This window comes from Haplochromis burtoni, unplaced genomic scaffold (genome assembly GCF_018398535.1).
Source record: "Haplochromis burtoni strain Fernald_Lab_line unplaced genomic scaffold, NCSU_Asbu1 Contig_585, whole genome shotgun sequence".
Taxonomy (NCBI): domain Eukaryota; kingdom Metazoa; phylum Chordata; class Actinopteri; order Cichliformes; family Cichlidae; genus Haplochromis; species Haplochromis burtoni.
The window spans coordinates 131,588-148,543 of record NW_024582946.1 but is presented as its reverse complement, the minus strand read 5'-3'; the positions used below and the strand labels follow the sequence as shown (position 1 = coordinate 148,543).

Sequence of the window (16,956 nt, the reverse complement as noted above, 5' to 3'; positions counted from 1 at the left end):
GGGATAAACAGACATGGAGACACGACAGGCTGGGGAGAACACAGACCAGACAGGGACATGACTGAGCTGAAAGAGTGAGACAGACAGAGACAGACTGGACATAAAAAAGGGGAACAGACATAAAAGCAAGACTGACTCACAGAAGGTTAGACATGAAGGGAGGAAAAACTAAAGATAACTAAAAACTGGGGGCTCACCTAAACATCACCTAAACAGACATTCACCTTAAGGTAAATGAATCCAAGAATCAACAGAATTTTTCAAACACTATAAAGTCCAGAAATCTAGATGCACTGGGTCGACCCAGAACCGTGACAACTTAATAAATTAATTTTTCATTTGAGAATTTTCTGTTGGGGTCATTTTGACCCAGATAAAAAATAATTGAAATAAACACAACCAGCCAGACCAGAGATAAAAAACCTCACCTAGGAGGTGCCCAGGATAAATTCTGGTCCGTTGCCCAGACAATCTTAATTGGTTACTTTTGTGGAGGAGTAGCAGCTCTAGTCTGAGCTCCTCCCAAATGACTGAGCTTACCCTACCGTTCAGAGGAAGCTCATTTGGATCACTTTCCAGTTTCCAGATTTGCTTCAGAGCCCAGAGTGAGCCCTTTTCTGGCTTAGGACCATGGCTTCAGACTTGGAGGTGCTAATTACTCCAATTCACATGACATCTGGCTGCAAAATGCCCCAGGTGAATATAAGTACATTATCAGCAAAAAGCAGACAACATCCTGAGAGCACCAAACTTAACACCCTCCACACCTTCGTTGCTGCTAGAAATTCTGCCCATAGAGATTTTGAACAGAATTGATGACAAAGGGCAGCTGTGGTAGAGAGAAACACCAACCAAGACAGAGTCTAACTTATGCTTGGCAGTGCAAAATGAGATCTCTTATGATTGTACGGGGTCTGGAAACTGAAAACAACTAGTTAAACACACATTGCAGTCAGTTAATGCACACAGATTCTCGCATCGTTTAATCCTTTCTCATCCACATCAGCATATGGGAGACCAAACAGTTGCTAGGTTCTTGTATATCTGTTTCAGGAGCAAAGGTAACACCTTTTTGGAGTAGATTTTTCAGCTAAGCATTGGACAGTCATATGAGCAGGTGGAGCTTTTCTCACTCCCAGGAGGGTCATTGTTACTTGGATTAAGGCTTGCAATGTGTCTGTAATGGCTCTGATTTTTATGCCCTCTCAAGTAGATCAGACAATTCTGATAGCTTTCAGCTTGGGAAGTTGCCCACCCAGAGGATAAATGCACCGACAGCATCTGAGTTTGCTTAATTGGATGCTTTTGACAGGGGTCTCCTTGGGACTCCAAAGCATTTGTACTTTTGCAAAGCAGTAATTAAAACATAACTAGAAAACAGTGATGTGGCATCATTCAAAATGAATTGATTGACAAAACCATTAAAAAAGTTGAAATAATAAAAAAGACGTCTAAGAGATAATGCAAAACATATACCTCTGGGGTCTCCGTGGACCTCAGTCAGTAGGATGAGGGCTAAATGTCTTTGAATGTTTTGAATTCCTCCTTCCACTTTGATACTTTATTCTTCTGGAAGGCTTTAATATTCTTGACTGGTATTGCGACATTTCCTTAGGTGCAAGACATGATCTGAGACACATCAATGGTGTGTGATGTGTCAAACAGCAGATCAGGAAGCGTCTACAGATGGCTTCAATCACAGCATCTTGACAGCTTCACATCAGTTCAAAAGTGGGGATGTTACCACAGATCATAGCTAGCCCGCTGCGACAGGGGAAAACCAACTAAAATCCAGCGTGATCGGGTTAGTCTCAGGCCAACAGAGTAAGAACAAAGACAGATGGCAAAGGAGTGGCACCATATTTTATCCTATCTGCATTTTGCCAACAGCTGATTTGTTTTCACACCAACAGTATTCACAGTGTGCCACGTGCCCCGAGCATGCTTTTCTGCAAGCACACATGCAAACACACACACACACACACACACACATATATGCACAGATAACTCCTTTCACATAAGGACACTCAGTCAGAATCAATCAGTGAAACCTGACATTAGTCACAGCTCTGTTCTCGTCCTTTTTACTTTTGTGATTGAGGTGGCCGAGGACAGACGTGCCAGACGCCAAACCATCCCACTGCCACACTGAACGATGATGACAGATGAATACCTGCAAGTGACAATCAAAGTGCTCCCTCATCATCACAAATCCAATTTGGGCGATAGACCTTTGCACCCCTCCTCCCGCCAAACACGTACCCATCCCCTGCCGAGTTCACACAAGTTCCCCCCCAGCATTAAATTCAAGCTTCAAGCTGTCACATCGAGCCTGCAAACGTGATGCTAATGTGAGAGTGTGACTTGTAAGATTTGTTCAGTTGAGACTTGACGTCAGTCGCTGGCAGCCTGCCTCTGTGCTAATATTTGAGATGAGTCAATTAGCGGATATGACAGAGGAAAGGATTAGCAACAGGTGTTTCTGCTGATATGCAAAGGTAGTGTACATTCAAAAAGGAAGGAGGACACTGTGTTCTTGATTTTTCTCTAGCAGTAATCTCATTTCTCATTCTTTTTCTTCTCATCTTTTTCTTGTTTTTCTGACTCTCACTTTCCTCCTTCCATGCTCTCGCCTTTGTCATTTTCTATCCTTTCTTTTAATCTTTGCTTTACCTTCCTTTACTTTCATCCCTTAACCACCCTTTCCCTTTTTCTGTGTTATGACCTTTCCAACCTGCTTTTTTCTCTCATCTTCTGCCTGTCCTGCTGTTCTTCCCTTTCCTTTCCACCTCAGGGAGTGGTGGCTGCAGAGAAGACCAGAGGCGGTCAGCTCCTCGAGGAGCCAAAGATGTTGCCTTTCCGAGCGAACACCTTCAGCCTGCAGGTGTCCATCCAGGATGTTCCCCAGTTTCTATGGAGCATCAAACCCTTTACCACATGTCAGGTAACCACAGCAGGAAGTGACAAAACATGAACTGAAAATATATACTGTATGTAAGTGGTAATTTGCAAGTTTGTTCCCTCGAGCTAATTAGTGCGGTGTTTCTGCAAATTCTGCTCCTCCCAGGGTTGATTTATTAAGCAGCAGTCTGAGGAGTGTTTATACCTGTTTTTCCTGTTAATGAATTTTAGGGATTATCTAGTTGGCTTTAATTACTGTACTGTTGGATCTGGTAACCACGTTGTAAGATGCTTATTGAGGGAACTTTATTGTCGTTCACTTTTCATTAACATTAGTAACATTAGCACTTAACATTTAATTAAGATCAACAGTATATACGAGGTCCATATTATGGCCTCGTTTAAATTTTTTAAGCTGACGTTATGAAAAAGAATTTTTATGTAGATGACATTATGACATTTTGTGTGTGTAAATTTAAATCGCCTTTTGAGATTACTTAAATATTATCTGTGAATATTATTTCAATTTTGTTGTTTCTTTTTAAAAAATGTTTTAACACAAGCAGCATTTCTCACTACTTGACATTACTTCAGGCAGCGGCAAATAATTGTTACTTAGCTGTCAGAATTAGCTTTTCTTTTCTTTTTGTATAGAATATTTCTTTATACTTATTGGTTACCCACTTTTACTCACAAAGACAGTATCAGTTTGCACACTCCAGTTTTTGGTACCATCAGCTGCTTCACTGTTGGTGTCACAGCTTTGCTGTTTTAACTTGAAGGTAATTAGAAAAATAAAATGGTTATTTTCTACATTATAGAAAAAACAACTGAACAAAACAATAAAACAGATTTTTGAAACAAAAAATGGTCTGCTAGAATGAAAATAAAGAGGACCCTACATAGGTGTTAGGTGTAGTAGACAACAGTCAACGAGCTGACAAATCATCTATAATCGGCTCATGGCCATCCAGGATCAGACTGATATTTGGTCCAAATAAAAATTAAAACTAATAAAAATGAACATTTGTAAACACATTTTGATATGACTGTCATGTAAAAAATACATCTACATTTAAATATAAGGGAACAAAGAAATTCATATTGACTGTTACTTTCGCCACAAAATAGTTCAAATTAATCAAAATAAACTTTTTTATGCTTAAAAAAGGGAATCTTTCTTTTTTTGTTATAAACAAAATGACATTTAATACCTAAGCAGACAACTGACTCATTACTCCAGTAATATTTATACACAATAATACATTGCACAATTTTAGTGAAATAAGGTTTATTATTTTCTTGCCTCCCCATAAGCTGTCAAGGTTACATTTTTAAATGTTATTAAATGATTGTGATGTTCTGCTTTTTATTGGTTGCCATTTGGGTTTCAGTGTGAGCTCATTTATTTTAGAGAGATATTATTATAGGGGAAATAATTCTACTGTATAATCATTTTCATCTATTTCTCTGAGTATGGAATCCATTAGACATAATGGATTTGTATAATTTTCCTATTTTGTAAGTAAGAAACATCTGAATATAAAATGCTTTCATTTATAAATCATAGTGAACTGAAGACATCCTGCAGTCCTTTTGACATTTTGCCAGTCAGGTCCAAACAAGCTTTTCAGATTTTGGTTTATGTGAACAGCCTGTTAAGTTTTCTCTGTGTTCAGCCTGGCTTAGGCTGCAGCTCCGCTAATCTCTTTCTTGTCTAATCAGTTTAGGTGTTCTGATCTATAATACATACATCAGTCCTAGGTAAAGCATATTTTTACATCTTTGTGACCTTAGAGAGAAATTCAGACAATTAAAATTTTTTCAAGCGATGTCATGCTTTAAAACTAGCTGCACAACCTCTTTGTAGTTCCTGGATTTGACCTGCATGGCCAATGTGAAGTAAATGGTAAATGGACTGATTCTTTACTCAAAGCATTTTACACAACATGTCTCATTTCCCCATTCATACAAGCACGTTTCCCTACATCCAGGGATCGAACGACCAACCTTTCAATTAGTAGATGACCTGCTCTCTGCAGTCATTGTGTGAAATGTACATCACCATCAGCTGCTGAGCCCTGGTGGGGTCGGTGTCCTTAGTTCCATTGTTTTGGTGCAGATGCACTAAGCTGTCACTGCCTGAATAATAAGCTTGGTTGTTACTACTAAGAAGTGTTGCTAATGTGTGTTAAAGGCTTTCACCTAGTTGTAAAAGGATGTCGGTAAAATTCAGCTGAGGAGCCACAGCTGCCTTTTATTATGTCCCTGGACCCTTAAGGTCCACCCACAGTGCTGACAGTCCAAATGGAAGTGCCTGAAATCTGTATTCTTTTTGATGGCGAACAAAGGGAATAAAAAAGAAAAGTCCATGGGAAAAACAATCTTGATCTTGATAATGTCATATTAAAAGTAAGGTTCATGTTGTTATTTTTTAATTAGTCATTATTAGATTCATAAAGGAAGGTAAACCATGATATGCTCATGTATTAACAACAAAAATAATTAATGGGAGAATAGGGTCAGGACTGAAAACTTGGTATAAAAATCAGTGCCATATCAAACATGTGGGTCTATGTGTTGTGGGGAACCCTTGGAAAATGGGGAAGCTACTGACAGTACTGTGATATGGTTGCATTGACATGACAGCACAATTTTGATGGGCCCTCAGAGGGTTGGTGCAAACCCAAGGCCCTCTTTAAGCTATATATAATAAGACACTCACAGCAGAAAATTATTAATTTAGGCTCTATAACGTTCCAATTACGTTTGTTTTTGGTCTTTCTGCACCATTTTGTCTTTTAAACTGCTCTTTTAGTGTGACTTCTGCTGTAAAGTGGCTTACAGGCACCCACTCTCTCTCTTTCACACATGGACCATGAAGAAGGATGTGAGCAGTGATTAATAGCTCTGTGTTTGCTTTGCTTTCAGGGCCATTAAGAGCAAACTGTATTAGATCAGTGGCCTCTGTTTGTGTACCTGTTGTCCTCACTGTAACACCGCTGTGACTTAAAGATGTAAATACAGGGTGAAAGCGCTTCAAAGACACCTACCCTCTGCACCGCCTTATTTATGAAGGCCTCAGGACGGCAGGCAGCGCCAACCTGCTTCGCCCGAGCAGGTGCAGAATAATAGCAGAGCATCAAGCCATACATCAAGTCAGCTAAAGAGCATCCCAGCTTTTCTACGTCCATCACCCCCCCCATCCTGTTCGCCTATGCTTCCAGATTCCATTATCTTCTGTCGTGAGCCTCACTGGGCAGCCCAGATCAAAGCCACATGTGCTAAGTCTGCCACACAGACAGGTCACTTTGCAAGATGCAGATATGGCCGAGATGGAGTTGAACAGAGGTCAAGGACATTTCCTCAAAGATGTGCCTCCTCCACTGAAATTAATTATACATCAAAGGCAAACTTCTTCGTCTGCACCTAATTCATCCGTACAGTAGACTGCTTACAGCACAGCTGCTTCTGTTATCAGAGTAACTCTGCTGGGATTCAGGCTCTATTTGCAAATCTTATCATGACTACTTCTTTGTCTCTTTAACAGTTGTTATTTCCATGCATAAATACATCAAACCCTGGAATCACTGAAACTTCAAAGCCCACTCTTACCTTTTATCCTGCCTCATGTAAGTGGCTGTGTATGTGATGGTGTGGCCACGTGTAGAACAGTGCCCCAAATCATCTCATTTCGATGTGGCACTGAAAGTGTTTTACAGATCTCTCCGACCAGAGTCAAGGTTTGTGAGAGCAAATGAGAAGTGGAAGAATGCATTCCAATCGTGCATGCAAATCCCTAAAAACAGTTTAAAGAATGAAAAGATAAAGTACAACTTTTCAAGTTAGTAAGTAGTGGTTTAATTATAACCCAGGTTTTTGTAGCTGTCGTTCCAGCTTTCAGAGTCTATTCAGTTCTAGTATCTTGTTTTTTAAAGTGCAGTTCAGACTTTCATCTCCGTGACCTTTGACACAGACAATTCAGGAATTTCACAAATACTTCATCTGCATTTGATTCAACAGAAAAGAAAATTAAATTCAGTCAGTACTCAAATCAGTTTAGCACATATCAAGAAATCAGCAACAGTTAATTTTCACAGTTCAGTGTGTAATCACAACTTTGAGATACAATCTAGTTCCTCTGGAAAACACAAAAATAATGGTTTATTCCTATCACACAAAGTCTGAATCAACATGCTTAATTCTGGAGTGTCATACCAACCCTCTACATGGCTGTGAATCCTCTCTGTGCTCCTTGTCTTTCCCTGGAAGCTCCATATTCAACATCCTTCTTCTGTACATGTGCAAACTATCTCAACCTTGCCTCTCTAACTTTGCCTCTAAACCACGGAAAACAAAAATCTTAACGCCTTCAGCGCTTGGCTTTTTGCTTGTGTCACAGTCTCCAAACCCTGCATTATAGTAGCACTCACTACCACCTTATGACTCAATTAGAGTTCTGTGTTGAATCTTTGTCGACTCTTCAACATAGCCCACAAAAGTGACCAGCATCATTGCCAACAGTCACACTTGTGGGTGGTGCATTATGTGTTAATTACCATGTGGTAGTGTCCGGGTGCTTTATACACAGTGTCAGCCACGATAAAAACAAATAAAATGCTGGGACACTCTTTATTGTGATCTTCTTCTTGGGGAGTTTTTTGGATGCAAACACTCTCTTCGCTCTTCCACCTGCTCCCTACTTTCACTACAGATCACAATGTCATCTGCAAACATCATAGTTCAAAAAGACTCCTGCCTGACCTCATCAGCCTGTCCAACACCACTGAAAACAAGAAGGGGGTCAAGAACAGCCAATCCCTGATGTAATCCTATGTGTTGCTTATGCAAGTTGTGCAAAAATATAAATGCAAATACAAATGGCTGTAGAGCCCCCAGCCCAACCTCACTGGCCACATTATGCTTGACAGGAGGTGAATGACAAGCCAACACAACACCAAAGCAAACCACACATGAGCAGGCATGACAACACTTTTGGTGCATGGTAACCTGCTAAACAGTGAGCTCAGCAAGCAAAAGCTTTCAATTCGAGCTGTACTCTGCAGTGGTGGTGGAATCACCTTGTTTACTACAACATTCATTCATGTCGCCTGTTCATGCGTGTAGTTCAACAAATCTTTTTTTAAAATTAAAAAAAACAAAACAATCAGCTGCAGAGACAAAAGTTGAACACAAGTCATATCAGAGAATCAAATATAAAATTGATTATAATCCATTGTCCCCAAGAAGTGGCCTTTCTGTTGCTCGTACAAATCTCCTATTCATTCTCACCTTTACCAGCAAGTGGCGCTGTGGTTACTGTGATTTCCTGTTGCTGATACACGTAAAAGGTAAAATGGCAAAAATCTTTTATAACACGAAACACTCCAAAAGCACAAATCCCCGTCAAGGCCACTCACTCTCTGGGAAGTATTTACTTTTAAGGGAATAACATTGGTTTTTATGCACTTTAAGACATTTCTAGTGCAGTAAAAACAAGTGCAAAGGCTTTTCCTATATGTTCTCAGTACAAACAATGGCAGTAAGAAACAGATTTTTAAATAGCTCTATATAGCAGCATTATTACTTTGACCTTTGATTAATCCAGAGGTTCCCAAAGTGTGGGAACCTCTTCCCAAACCTGCTAACATTATGGACAGGTTTTTGATGGGGCGCCCACACAAACGCAAAGCAGGAGATGAAGCACCGCTAAATATGTTTCCAAACCAACTTCCTTCCAAGCCAAATACTAGAAAATATGGTGAAGCATATCTTCATCTGCACAAGTGCCAAGGTAGGTCTCCCCTGCAGGATTGGTTTTCCCTGCGTCGGGAGCACACGCTGGGCTCTCCAAATCACGGACAAACAATATCCCACATTCTAGATTTTTAGTTAACAAACACTTCTTGTAATGACTAACTACTCCTGACATTTTGGAGATGTTTGCTCTTTATACAGTAAAGTTACAGTGGGATACAAATAACATCAGGTTGATTCTGCCACGATTTGTTTCCCCTGTCCAAATCATGGACAAACAGTATCCCACAGTTGTTTATGTTTTTGAACCCATTTTGCACAGAGAGGCATTTTTTGAAAAATGTATTGACAGCAATGTTGAATATTATTACCCAGGAAAAAAACAACTACACGTAAAATAATCACACTGTGATGCCGCTGCCTTTCTAAATGGAGAAACAGTAACTGCGTTTGTATATGTAAGCCTGTAAAACCTGCAGATAGTCAGATTAACAGTATTTTGCCTCTGACATTCTGCAATTAATCTCATGTAAACAATAACGTGGCGCACAGCGTGATGTGAAAAAAGGCACATACCTTGACATTGTTTGATGAACTGTATTCCTCGTCCACACGTAAACACAAAAAAGGAGTTTTACAAAATCTCCATTTTCGTTGATTTGAAACGCTGTTTACGTGTGGACGAAAGGCCCAAACGCATTGAAACAGCTGCATTTTCAAAAATACCCGTGTAGGTTTGGACGTAGCTTAAAGAGTTAGTAGTTTATTTTATTACTACCTGATTTTATTGCAGTTTACTTGTATTTGCTTAATTGTTTACTAAATGTTTGAGGTGTGAAATGAACTGCATTGGAGTTTGAAAACAAAATATGGGTGTGTGTGGTGGGAGGATGTGTTTGCGTGGTGGGGGGGCGAGAACATTTTTCTTGTAAAACAAAGGGGGCCTAGGAAAAAAAAGTTTGGGAACCACTGGATTAATCTATTGACTTTGAAGGAGAGGTTAAATCTGACATGTTGTGTTACAATCTTATACAGTATGTTCTACGCGTTGACAATACACAGCACACTTAACATAAGAATCATAGTTTCTAAGTTACAAGGCTTCTTGTCAATTTTAGACCAATGAATCATTGAGTTGACCTTGATGACCTTGGTGGTTGTAAGCCATATTTTAATGATTGTTAACGTGCCTCCACTCTATACTCCTACAAAGTTTAATGAGAATTCATTCAAAACTTTTTGAGCTGTTGTGTTTATAGACTGAATGATAACACACACACATACAGGTACTCCTACAGTCCAAAGGTTAGGTTAACTGGTGATTTTAAATTACCCATAGGTGTGAATGGTTGTCTGTCTCTATGTGTTAGCCCTGCAATAGAGTAGCGAGGGTGTACCCTACCTCTCGCCCTGTGGTAGCTGGAATAGGCTCCAGCTCCTTTGTGACCCTGAATTGGATAAACAGAAGAGATAAATTAAAACTGTTTATATTTGTACACTTCATCAACAATACTATATCACTTGGTTTTATATTAACATAATGTATAATTTGGGTTAGGTCATATTGACCATTGAGTGTGATGTCGCTGATCTATTCTCTCTCTTTTCCCTCCTCAGGAATTCTCCTTCCCCCAAGTGTGGTGCAGCAACCAGCAGCCCCTGCACTGTGCCTTCTCTCTGGAGAGATACAGCCCTGTCACCGCCCAGCTCTCCTGCAAAATCAGCGTGCGCCAGGTCAAAGGCCATGAGCAGATTCTGCAGGTCTATACGGCTGTGGCCGAGGTGAGGCTCTGAAGCTGTGGGGAGGGTGTTTCACTTTTTTCACTCAACCTTTTTGTAACCTTCCTCGAGTGTGTACACCAGAGCAGGACCAGCTCTCCTGAGCTTGAGCTGTGTATTAATAGAGCGAGGAGAGCACTCTTCCTTCCCTTCTTTCCAAAAACAAGATCCAGCTGTTTGGTGCATTTGCTCTGTGTTTTTTAACCTCTGTTTGTCCAAGAGGACGCATGTTCCGGCAAATAGCCGCCTTCACGTTCACATACACCAACACCTGGGAGCTGCCTGCTGTAACAACAGCTTTCTATCAACTGCTGAACAGCTCCACCGGAGCAGCTAGGAGTCAGGAATACTCACTCAAGAGCACCTTGACAGTTGCTGTTAAGGCAGAAGAGAGTGCTGCTCATTGATTTCACCCAACTGCTTTTTCCACAACCAGTCACAAATGCGCTTGTCCTACCTCAAGGCCACCAGTACTAATAAAAGTCACAGTCAGACGTGAAATATTATTTACAATGACTTTTTATGGTTTGATTAAATTTTGCCTTGATGATTAGTGGAGTTTGTCAGACAGGAAGAATGAAAAAAAAGCTTTTATAGGTGTGATGTGTTGAATTCAAAACATCAGCGGTTTCAGTTTGGTAAATACAGCAAACAGGCGTTTCCAGAGGTCTGCAGCATGTTTTACAATGCGGGGCCACCATGTTGAACGGATATCATTGAAAACAGCTTTACCACTTCTTTGCACCAGAGCGAACCATACTCAATCCATCCAAATCTTGCTACATTATCTCAGGATTGCCTTAAGTCTGTAAAAAGACATAGATGTTATAATGTTACTCCAACTATATGCTGTTAGACCTAAATGGAAGGAGAGGACTCAATGATATTATATTAGTAACAGAGCTCAAACAGCACACTGCTTTCCTTTGAAATCACTTGCCTATATTAGGTTAATGAGTAAACTGGTTTTGTGAAAGATCCAGTTAAAAAGAATACCAACTGAACGTTGCTTATGAACTCTCTCTCATAGGGCAATCAATCCTGCTTTTCCCCCAAAGGTTTCATAACTGCTGCCACAAGTAATTTCATGGTTAAGGCTTGTCTACTGCACTTTTAACATATTAAAAAAAAATTCAGGACTTCCACATTAAATTTGACTTGATTTAAATTTGTTTTAATTACTTTAAACGCAGCAGTGACGCCTATCCTCAGATTCTTAGAAACTGACCAATAAAATAAAAATTACAGAATCCTCGTTTTTCTTCCTGTTGGCTTCCAAGTGTTTTAAAGCCATTTTACTATTCTCTAAGCTTTAGTATTGTGATAAAAAAAACAAAAAACATATTAACTGTCCATGATCATGATTAATCACATGCTGTTTTATGTTACGGTGCTCGTATCTTGACTCGACTTTGTGATAACTAACTTTGTGTGCTATGTTAGTGATGCATCCACATTTGAACCAGTGCAGGCAACTCTTCCACTGGGCATGTGCAGAAGACACACAAAGAAGAAAACAGCGCACAGCAAGATTTTAACATGTTTTATTTATAGATCACAATCCAGCAATATGTTTCAAGTTATGACCTCAGCACTCACTGAGCAGAAACCAGACTGTGAACTCAGTAAGGCATTCTTGTGTCAGTGTGCTGTCTTCTTCCTCTTCTTCTCCAAGTTTAGTTCACAAAGGCAGTCAAATGCAGCACTACTGCCCCCTGTGTTATGACAGCATTTTTTTTCACACCTCCATCCATTTTATTTGGATGGACACAACTTTTATTCTGTTTTGGTAAAAAAAAATTTTTAATTAAATCGGAAATCTTGGTATGGTCAAATGAAAATGAGAATGAGGCCACAGAAAACTGATACTCCTTAAACTGTCCACATGTAGGCTTAAAAGATGGTTTTCATGGTTTGAGCCACAGGCCACAGGAATCCACAGATTGAGAAGTACCCCCATACACCAATCACTTTTGTCTCATTGGCTTACAGTCTGTTTACTGATCTTTTAATGTGTAAAAATATTGTCCGAAGGGTCCTGACCCAGTAAACCTCAACTATTTGCAGAGTTGCAAATCCTCTCTGGCCCTGGTCTGATTAGTCTGCTTCTGTTCTGTTCCTCCAGACCGAAAAGGAGTCAGTTCCATTTTTTATGCAGACAGACTGCACCATCACGTCCCAGACGGGGCCCAAGGCCTTCAAAATCCCCCTGTCCATCCGCCAGAGGATCTGTGCCACCTTCGACACTGCCAACGCCAAGGGCAAGGACTGGCAACTCTTAGCCCAAAAGCTCCACTTAGATCGGTGAGTGTATGATGTGCATCCTCTTTGAGGCCGCATGATCTGTGTGTGTGTGTGTGTGTGTGTGTGTGTGTGTGTGTGTGTGTGTGTGTGTGTGTGTGTGTGTGTGTGCCCTCTGTAATGAACACAGGCTGATGACCAGAGATGGGTAATCCGATTAGTTTTCAAGTAAAGCGTGGAAGTACTGACCTTACTTTGAGTTTGATTCCGTAAAAAGTGACAAAAACATTAGCGTCCACTGTTCACTGCGTGGGAAGACAACTTCTTTTTACAGCGAAAAAAACCCTAAACTTCCGAGCAAGCACCGAGTACGCTGCCTTGGAATGGGCAATTCACAGAGAAACTTGCAGATTCTTCCACCCACCGATGCGGCACACCTGCACCAGGGCAAACATCCGCCCGCCCCCACTCCTGCTAAACAGGTGAAAATAGAGCAACAGGACTGCTGAGTCTTTGATTTCATTTATTTTCTGCTGTGTTTTACTTGCATCTATTTGAAAGAGTGAGTGTAAACACAAAAACCTATTTTATTTTATGTGCTGGAATGTGCAGAAAATAATTTAAATGTTAAACAAATTTCTTCCAGTCAGAGAATGTTGCATATAATTTAATGTTTGCTTGATGCATAAAGTTAAAAGATTAAAACTAATAATTAAAAAATTTTAAAAGAGAATTTTTCCATTTGATTACATTTTATATGATGGATCATGCAGAAAAAGTAGAATTGGGCTGAAAGATCTATTGCTTTATCACCTATTCAGGTTGTAAATCATGTTTTTAAAAAGTAACTAAGTAACTAATTACTTTTGAAAATAAGTAATCAGTAAAGTAATGGGATTACTTTGGGGTGGAAGTAATCAGTAATTAGTTACTGATTACTTTTTTCAAGTAACTTGACCAACACTGCTGATGACATTGATAAGACTCCAGTGGGTGTTGATAAGCTGCTGAATGTAGCTTCAGGTTGCTCATGCTCCCTGAGCATCAAGAGAGACGGCTGATTGTTTAACTGTATGGCACGTGGTGTAACTGACTGTGGGATGCTGTGGAACATCATACACACTCTGACACCTACATCCACTCTACTTTTGAAACATAAACAGTGCGAAATCCAGTGAGCCTCCAACATTTCTGTCACTCTGACCACTTACTTCTTAGCTGATTTTTTTCTTCTCCCAAACACAAATATGCATTTTTGATGAGACGCTGCACTCTTATTTCCCCGGCCCAGTTGTTGTCTTTGCTTGGCCTTAGCTGGTGTCAGCTATGATCTCCTGTTAAGTGCATGATTCATGAGATGCTGCTATCTAAGAGTCCTTTGGGATTTCTAAATTATCCAGATAAGCTTTCCTCTCCAAGTTGGGCAGCTTTGAACTGAGCCTGATGTGACCAATCGTTGCAGTTTTTTTGTGCTGCTTGCTGTTGTGTCTCTTGTGAAGAACCACACAGCGGCAGTGAAACACTGCCCCCAGCTGGACTCCCTGCTCAGTGAGACACAAAGGCATTGTACTGTATTGGCATGGCAACAAGCTTTAGTTTTCCTTTCCTTTGGCAGAAGCTGAGAATGAAATATAAAGCAAACTCTGTTCAGTGGTAATCACTTGCGGTGGTAATTTATTCTTAAAGGGTCGAACTTTTCATTCTAGGTACATGGAAAAGCAGATGGTTGTGTTTACTGCAGCGAGACACTCTTTAGTTCTATTAATTTACAGTTAGCACTCAGTATTCTGATTTTCTAAGAGTCAAATAAAGGTGATTCAATGACCCAAATGGGTTTAATATTAGGATTTTAAACGATCAATTTTGGGGCCATTATAGGTAACTATTGTTTTTTAGTGGATTCCATAACCAGGGTCCTAAAACAGTGGTTTCAGAACCACAAGATGAAACTAAGTTGAATTAACCTGATATACAGGGAAAATAAACAAAAAGAATTTACTGAGGTTATTGGCCAAGGTTTAACTGTTTTATTATATGCAATTGATTGGTTTGATTCTGCATGTGCCAGAAGTCCCTCCCTGCTGAAGTCCCTCCCTGCTGAGGCTCCTTTTTGGTAAATTATTAAATTAATAAATGATTAAACTGCCAATGTGTCTTGTGTCTTCGGACTTCAATCATCCAATCCAATAAACAGCACCGAACAAGAGCCAATAGCAGAATAAGCTGTTTAGCAGTGGCAGAGATAATGTTGCAAGTTTTTCATTGATGCAACCCACATACTCAGGTCTGCTGCTCAACCCACAAATACATCCTCCTTACAAGTCTGGCACTATTTGAGGGAAATAAGCTGGCTTTCCAACAGTATCAGATTTCTTGGCAAGAAGCATTGTTACAACAAAGAAATAATCAACCAAACACAAATGTTCTTATTTTTTTTGTCCCAAGTTTACTTGGCAGCTTCTGGTGGCTAGGGAAAATTCAGTGTTTTCCACTCAGGTGTGAGCAGTTGCTGGCAGTCACTGTGAAATTAATCACCTTAGCCCCAGTCATGCAGGCCTAAATTGGTGTTTTTGTATTAAAAACACAACTATAAAATGTAAGAGCAGTTGGAATGACCATGTAAAATTTTTGTCTTGGTCATTTTCATCAACATATTATGTGCACTGTATTTGCATTCAGATTTTGAAACATTTAAATAAAAGATGATGTCATCTGCAAAGGAAAACATCACTTAAATGTAAACCTGGGAGCCAAAAGGAGAACAAACAGGCAACCTGGGGGAGAGGGAGGGGGAATAATTGGGAACAGATGGAGCTAATTAACAGAGGTGAAAACAATCAAGGCGCGGTAGTCATTACTGCAGTGGAGGGAAAACAGACAAGGACAGGAAGTAAAAACAGCAAAAGGTCTACAGTTATCAAAATAAGAGAAGAAGTCACAACAAAGACAAATAAAAGTAGACACAGCCCGACAGGACAAAATGCAAAGAAACTAACAAAAGATGAAAAACATTGATGGTAAATCACAGGTTTGAACTCAGCATTTTATGACAGGCCATGATGGATTTCTCAGAGTACTCTGTAGAGTAGCACGGATACGGGTTCTTCTTGCCATTTCTTAAAAATTCACCTTAAATAATGTGTAAATGCACAGTCAGCTAACAATAAACAAATCAAAGATTTGCAGCAATGACCGTTATAAAATACCTTGTAATGGTCTGCGTCCCTTGAACAGGGGTGGGCAACATGAGAAACTGGGACGAATTAGCTGAACGCAGGTTTGTTCATTAGTACCTATATTTCTTTACAAACTACTAATAGAGTGGATGTTGGGAAACAGGGAAAGTATAAATCCTCCCTGTTCTGGCATTTGAAAAATTTAACCCACACTGTGCTACTTCCTGCCTTTTTCAATTACTGTATATAATGATATTAAGATTTATGCTTATGTTTCATACTTTTGTTCTTATCTCTTTTCAGTAGCTGTTTAGTGGTTGAGCTTTTTTTTATTTCCATTAAGTTTTTGCTCTCTGTAACTCTACACACAGTGTTTCTGTTTCTACTTCCATTTGTTTTTTGCACTTCTTACTGCACCGTGGAAAACGCACAAGAATTTCTGTCAAGATAAGAACTCTATTAATGCTATCTCTACCTAAAAATGTCAACATTTTACCAATATTTAATCAGCAGTGCCAGAAACAACTGTGCATGTTTTTGCCAAAGTTAAAGACTTCAAACTTTGTACAAAGCAAATAGACTGCTTCTAGTATACTGCTGCACTTTTCTACTCTACTTGAGCACTCAAAGCATTTTATACAACACGCCTCACACTCTTACTCTTACACACCCATTCATACAAGTACAAACAAGTGAGAACATTCACACTCTAATAAACACATCGGAGAGTGTGAAGGTTAGTATCTTAATACTTTGCTTAAGATCACAGCATCTTGCCCAAGGATACTTTGGCATGCAGACTGAAGAACAATGGAAGAAATCTATTTGGGTTGGAACACCGGGGCTCAAGTCAGATTTGATGCCTGAGGTGGAAATACATGTGGCCATCACTGAGACAGGCCCTTAATGTGGGTTTGTTAAACTTCATCACTGAGAATGCTTGTTCACATGTGAACGTAGATCCGAGAGAACCAACATCTTCTGGATCGTGTCTCCTTATGTGTGGATGTGAGTTCTCCTTTTTGAGAGAAGAATACAGGTCCAGCAGTTATACTGACTTAAACAACACCTCCTGGTGTTTAAAACAATGCAAAAGTACCAA

At 39.8% G+C, this 16,956-nt stretch overlaps 1 protein-coding gene across 1 annotated transcript in view; it reads left to right on the top strand.

The window, feature by feature from the left end:
• Positions 1-16,956, top strand: part of LOC102294053 (netrin receptor UNC5D) — a gene marked incomplete at its 5' end in the record, with an annotated part of 168,017 nt that overhangs the window by 146,937 nt on the left and 4,124 nt on the right. Inside the window, 3 exons of the mRNA XM_042214549.1 lie at positions 2,795-2,944; positions 10,276-10,440; positions 12,563-12,741. Of these exons, the coding sequence (XP_042070483.1) occupies positions 2,795-2,944; positions 10,276-10,440; positions 12,563-12,741 (494 nt within the window). The remainder of the gene's footprint in view (positions 1-2,794; positions 2,945-10,275; positions 10,441-12,562; positions 12,742-16,956) is intronic.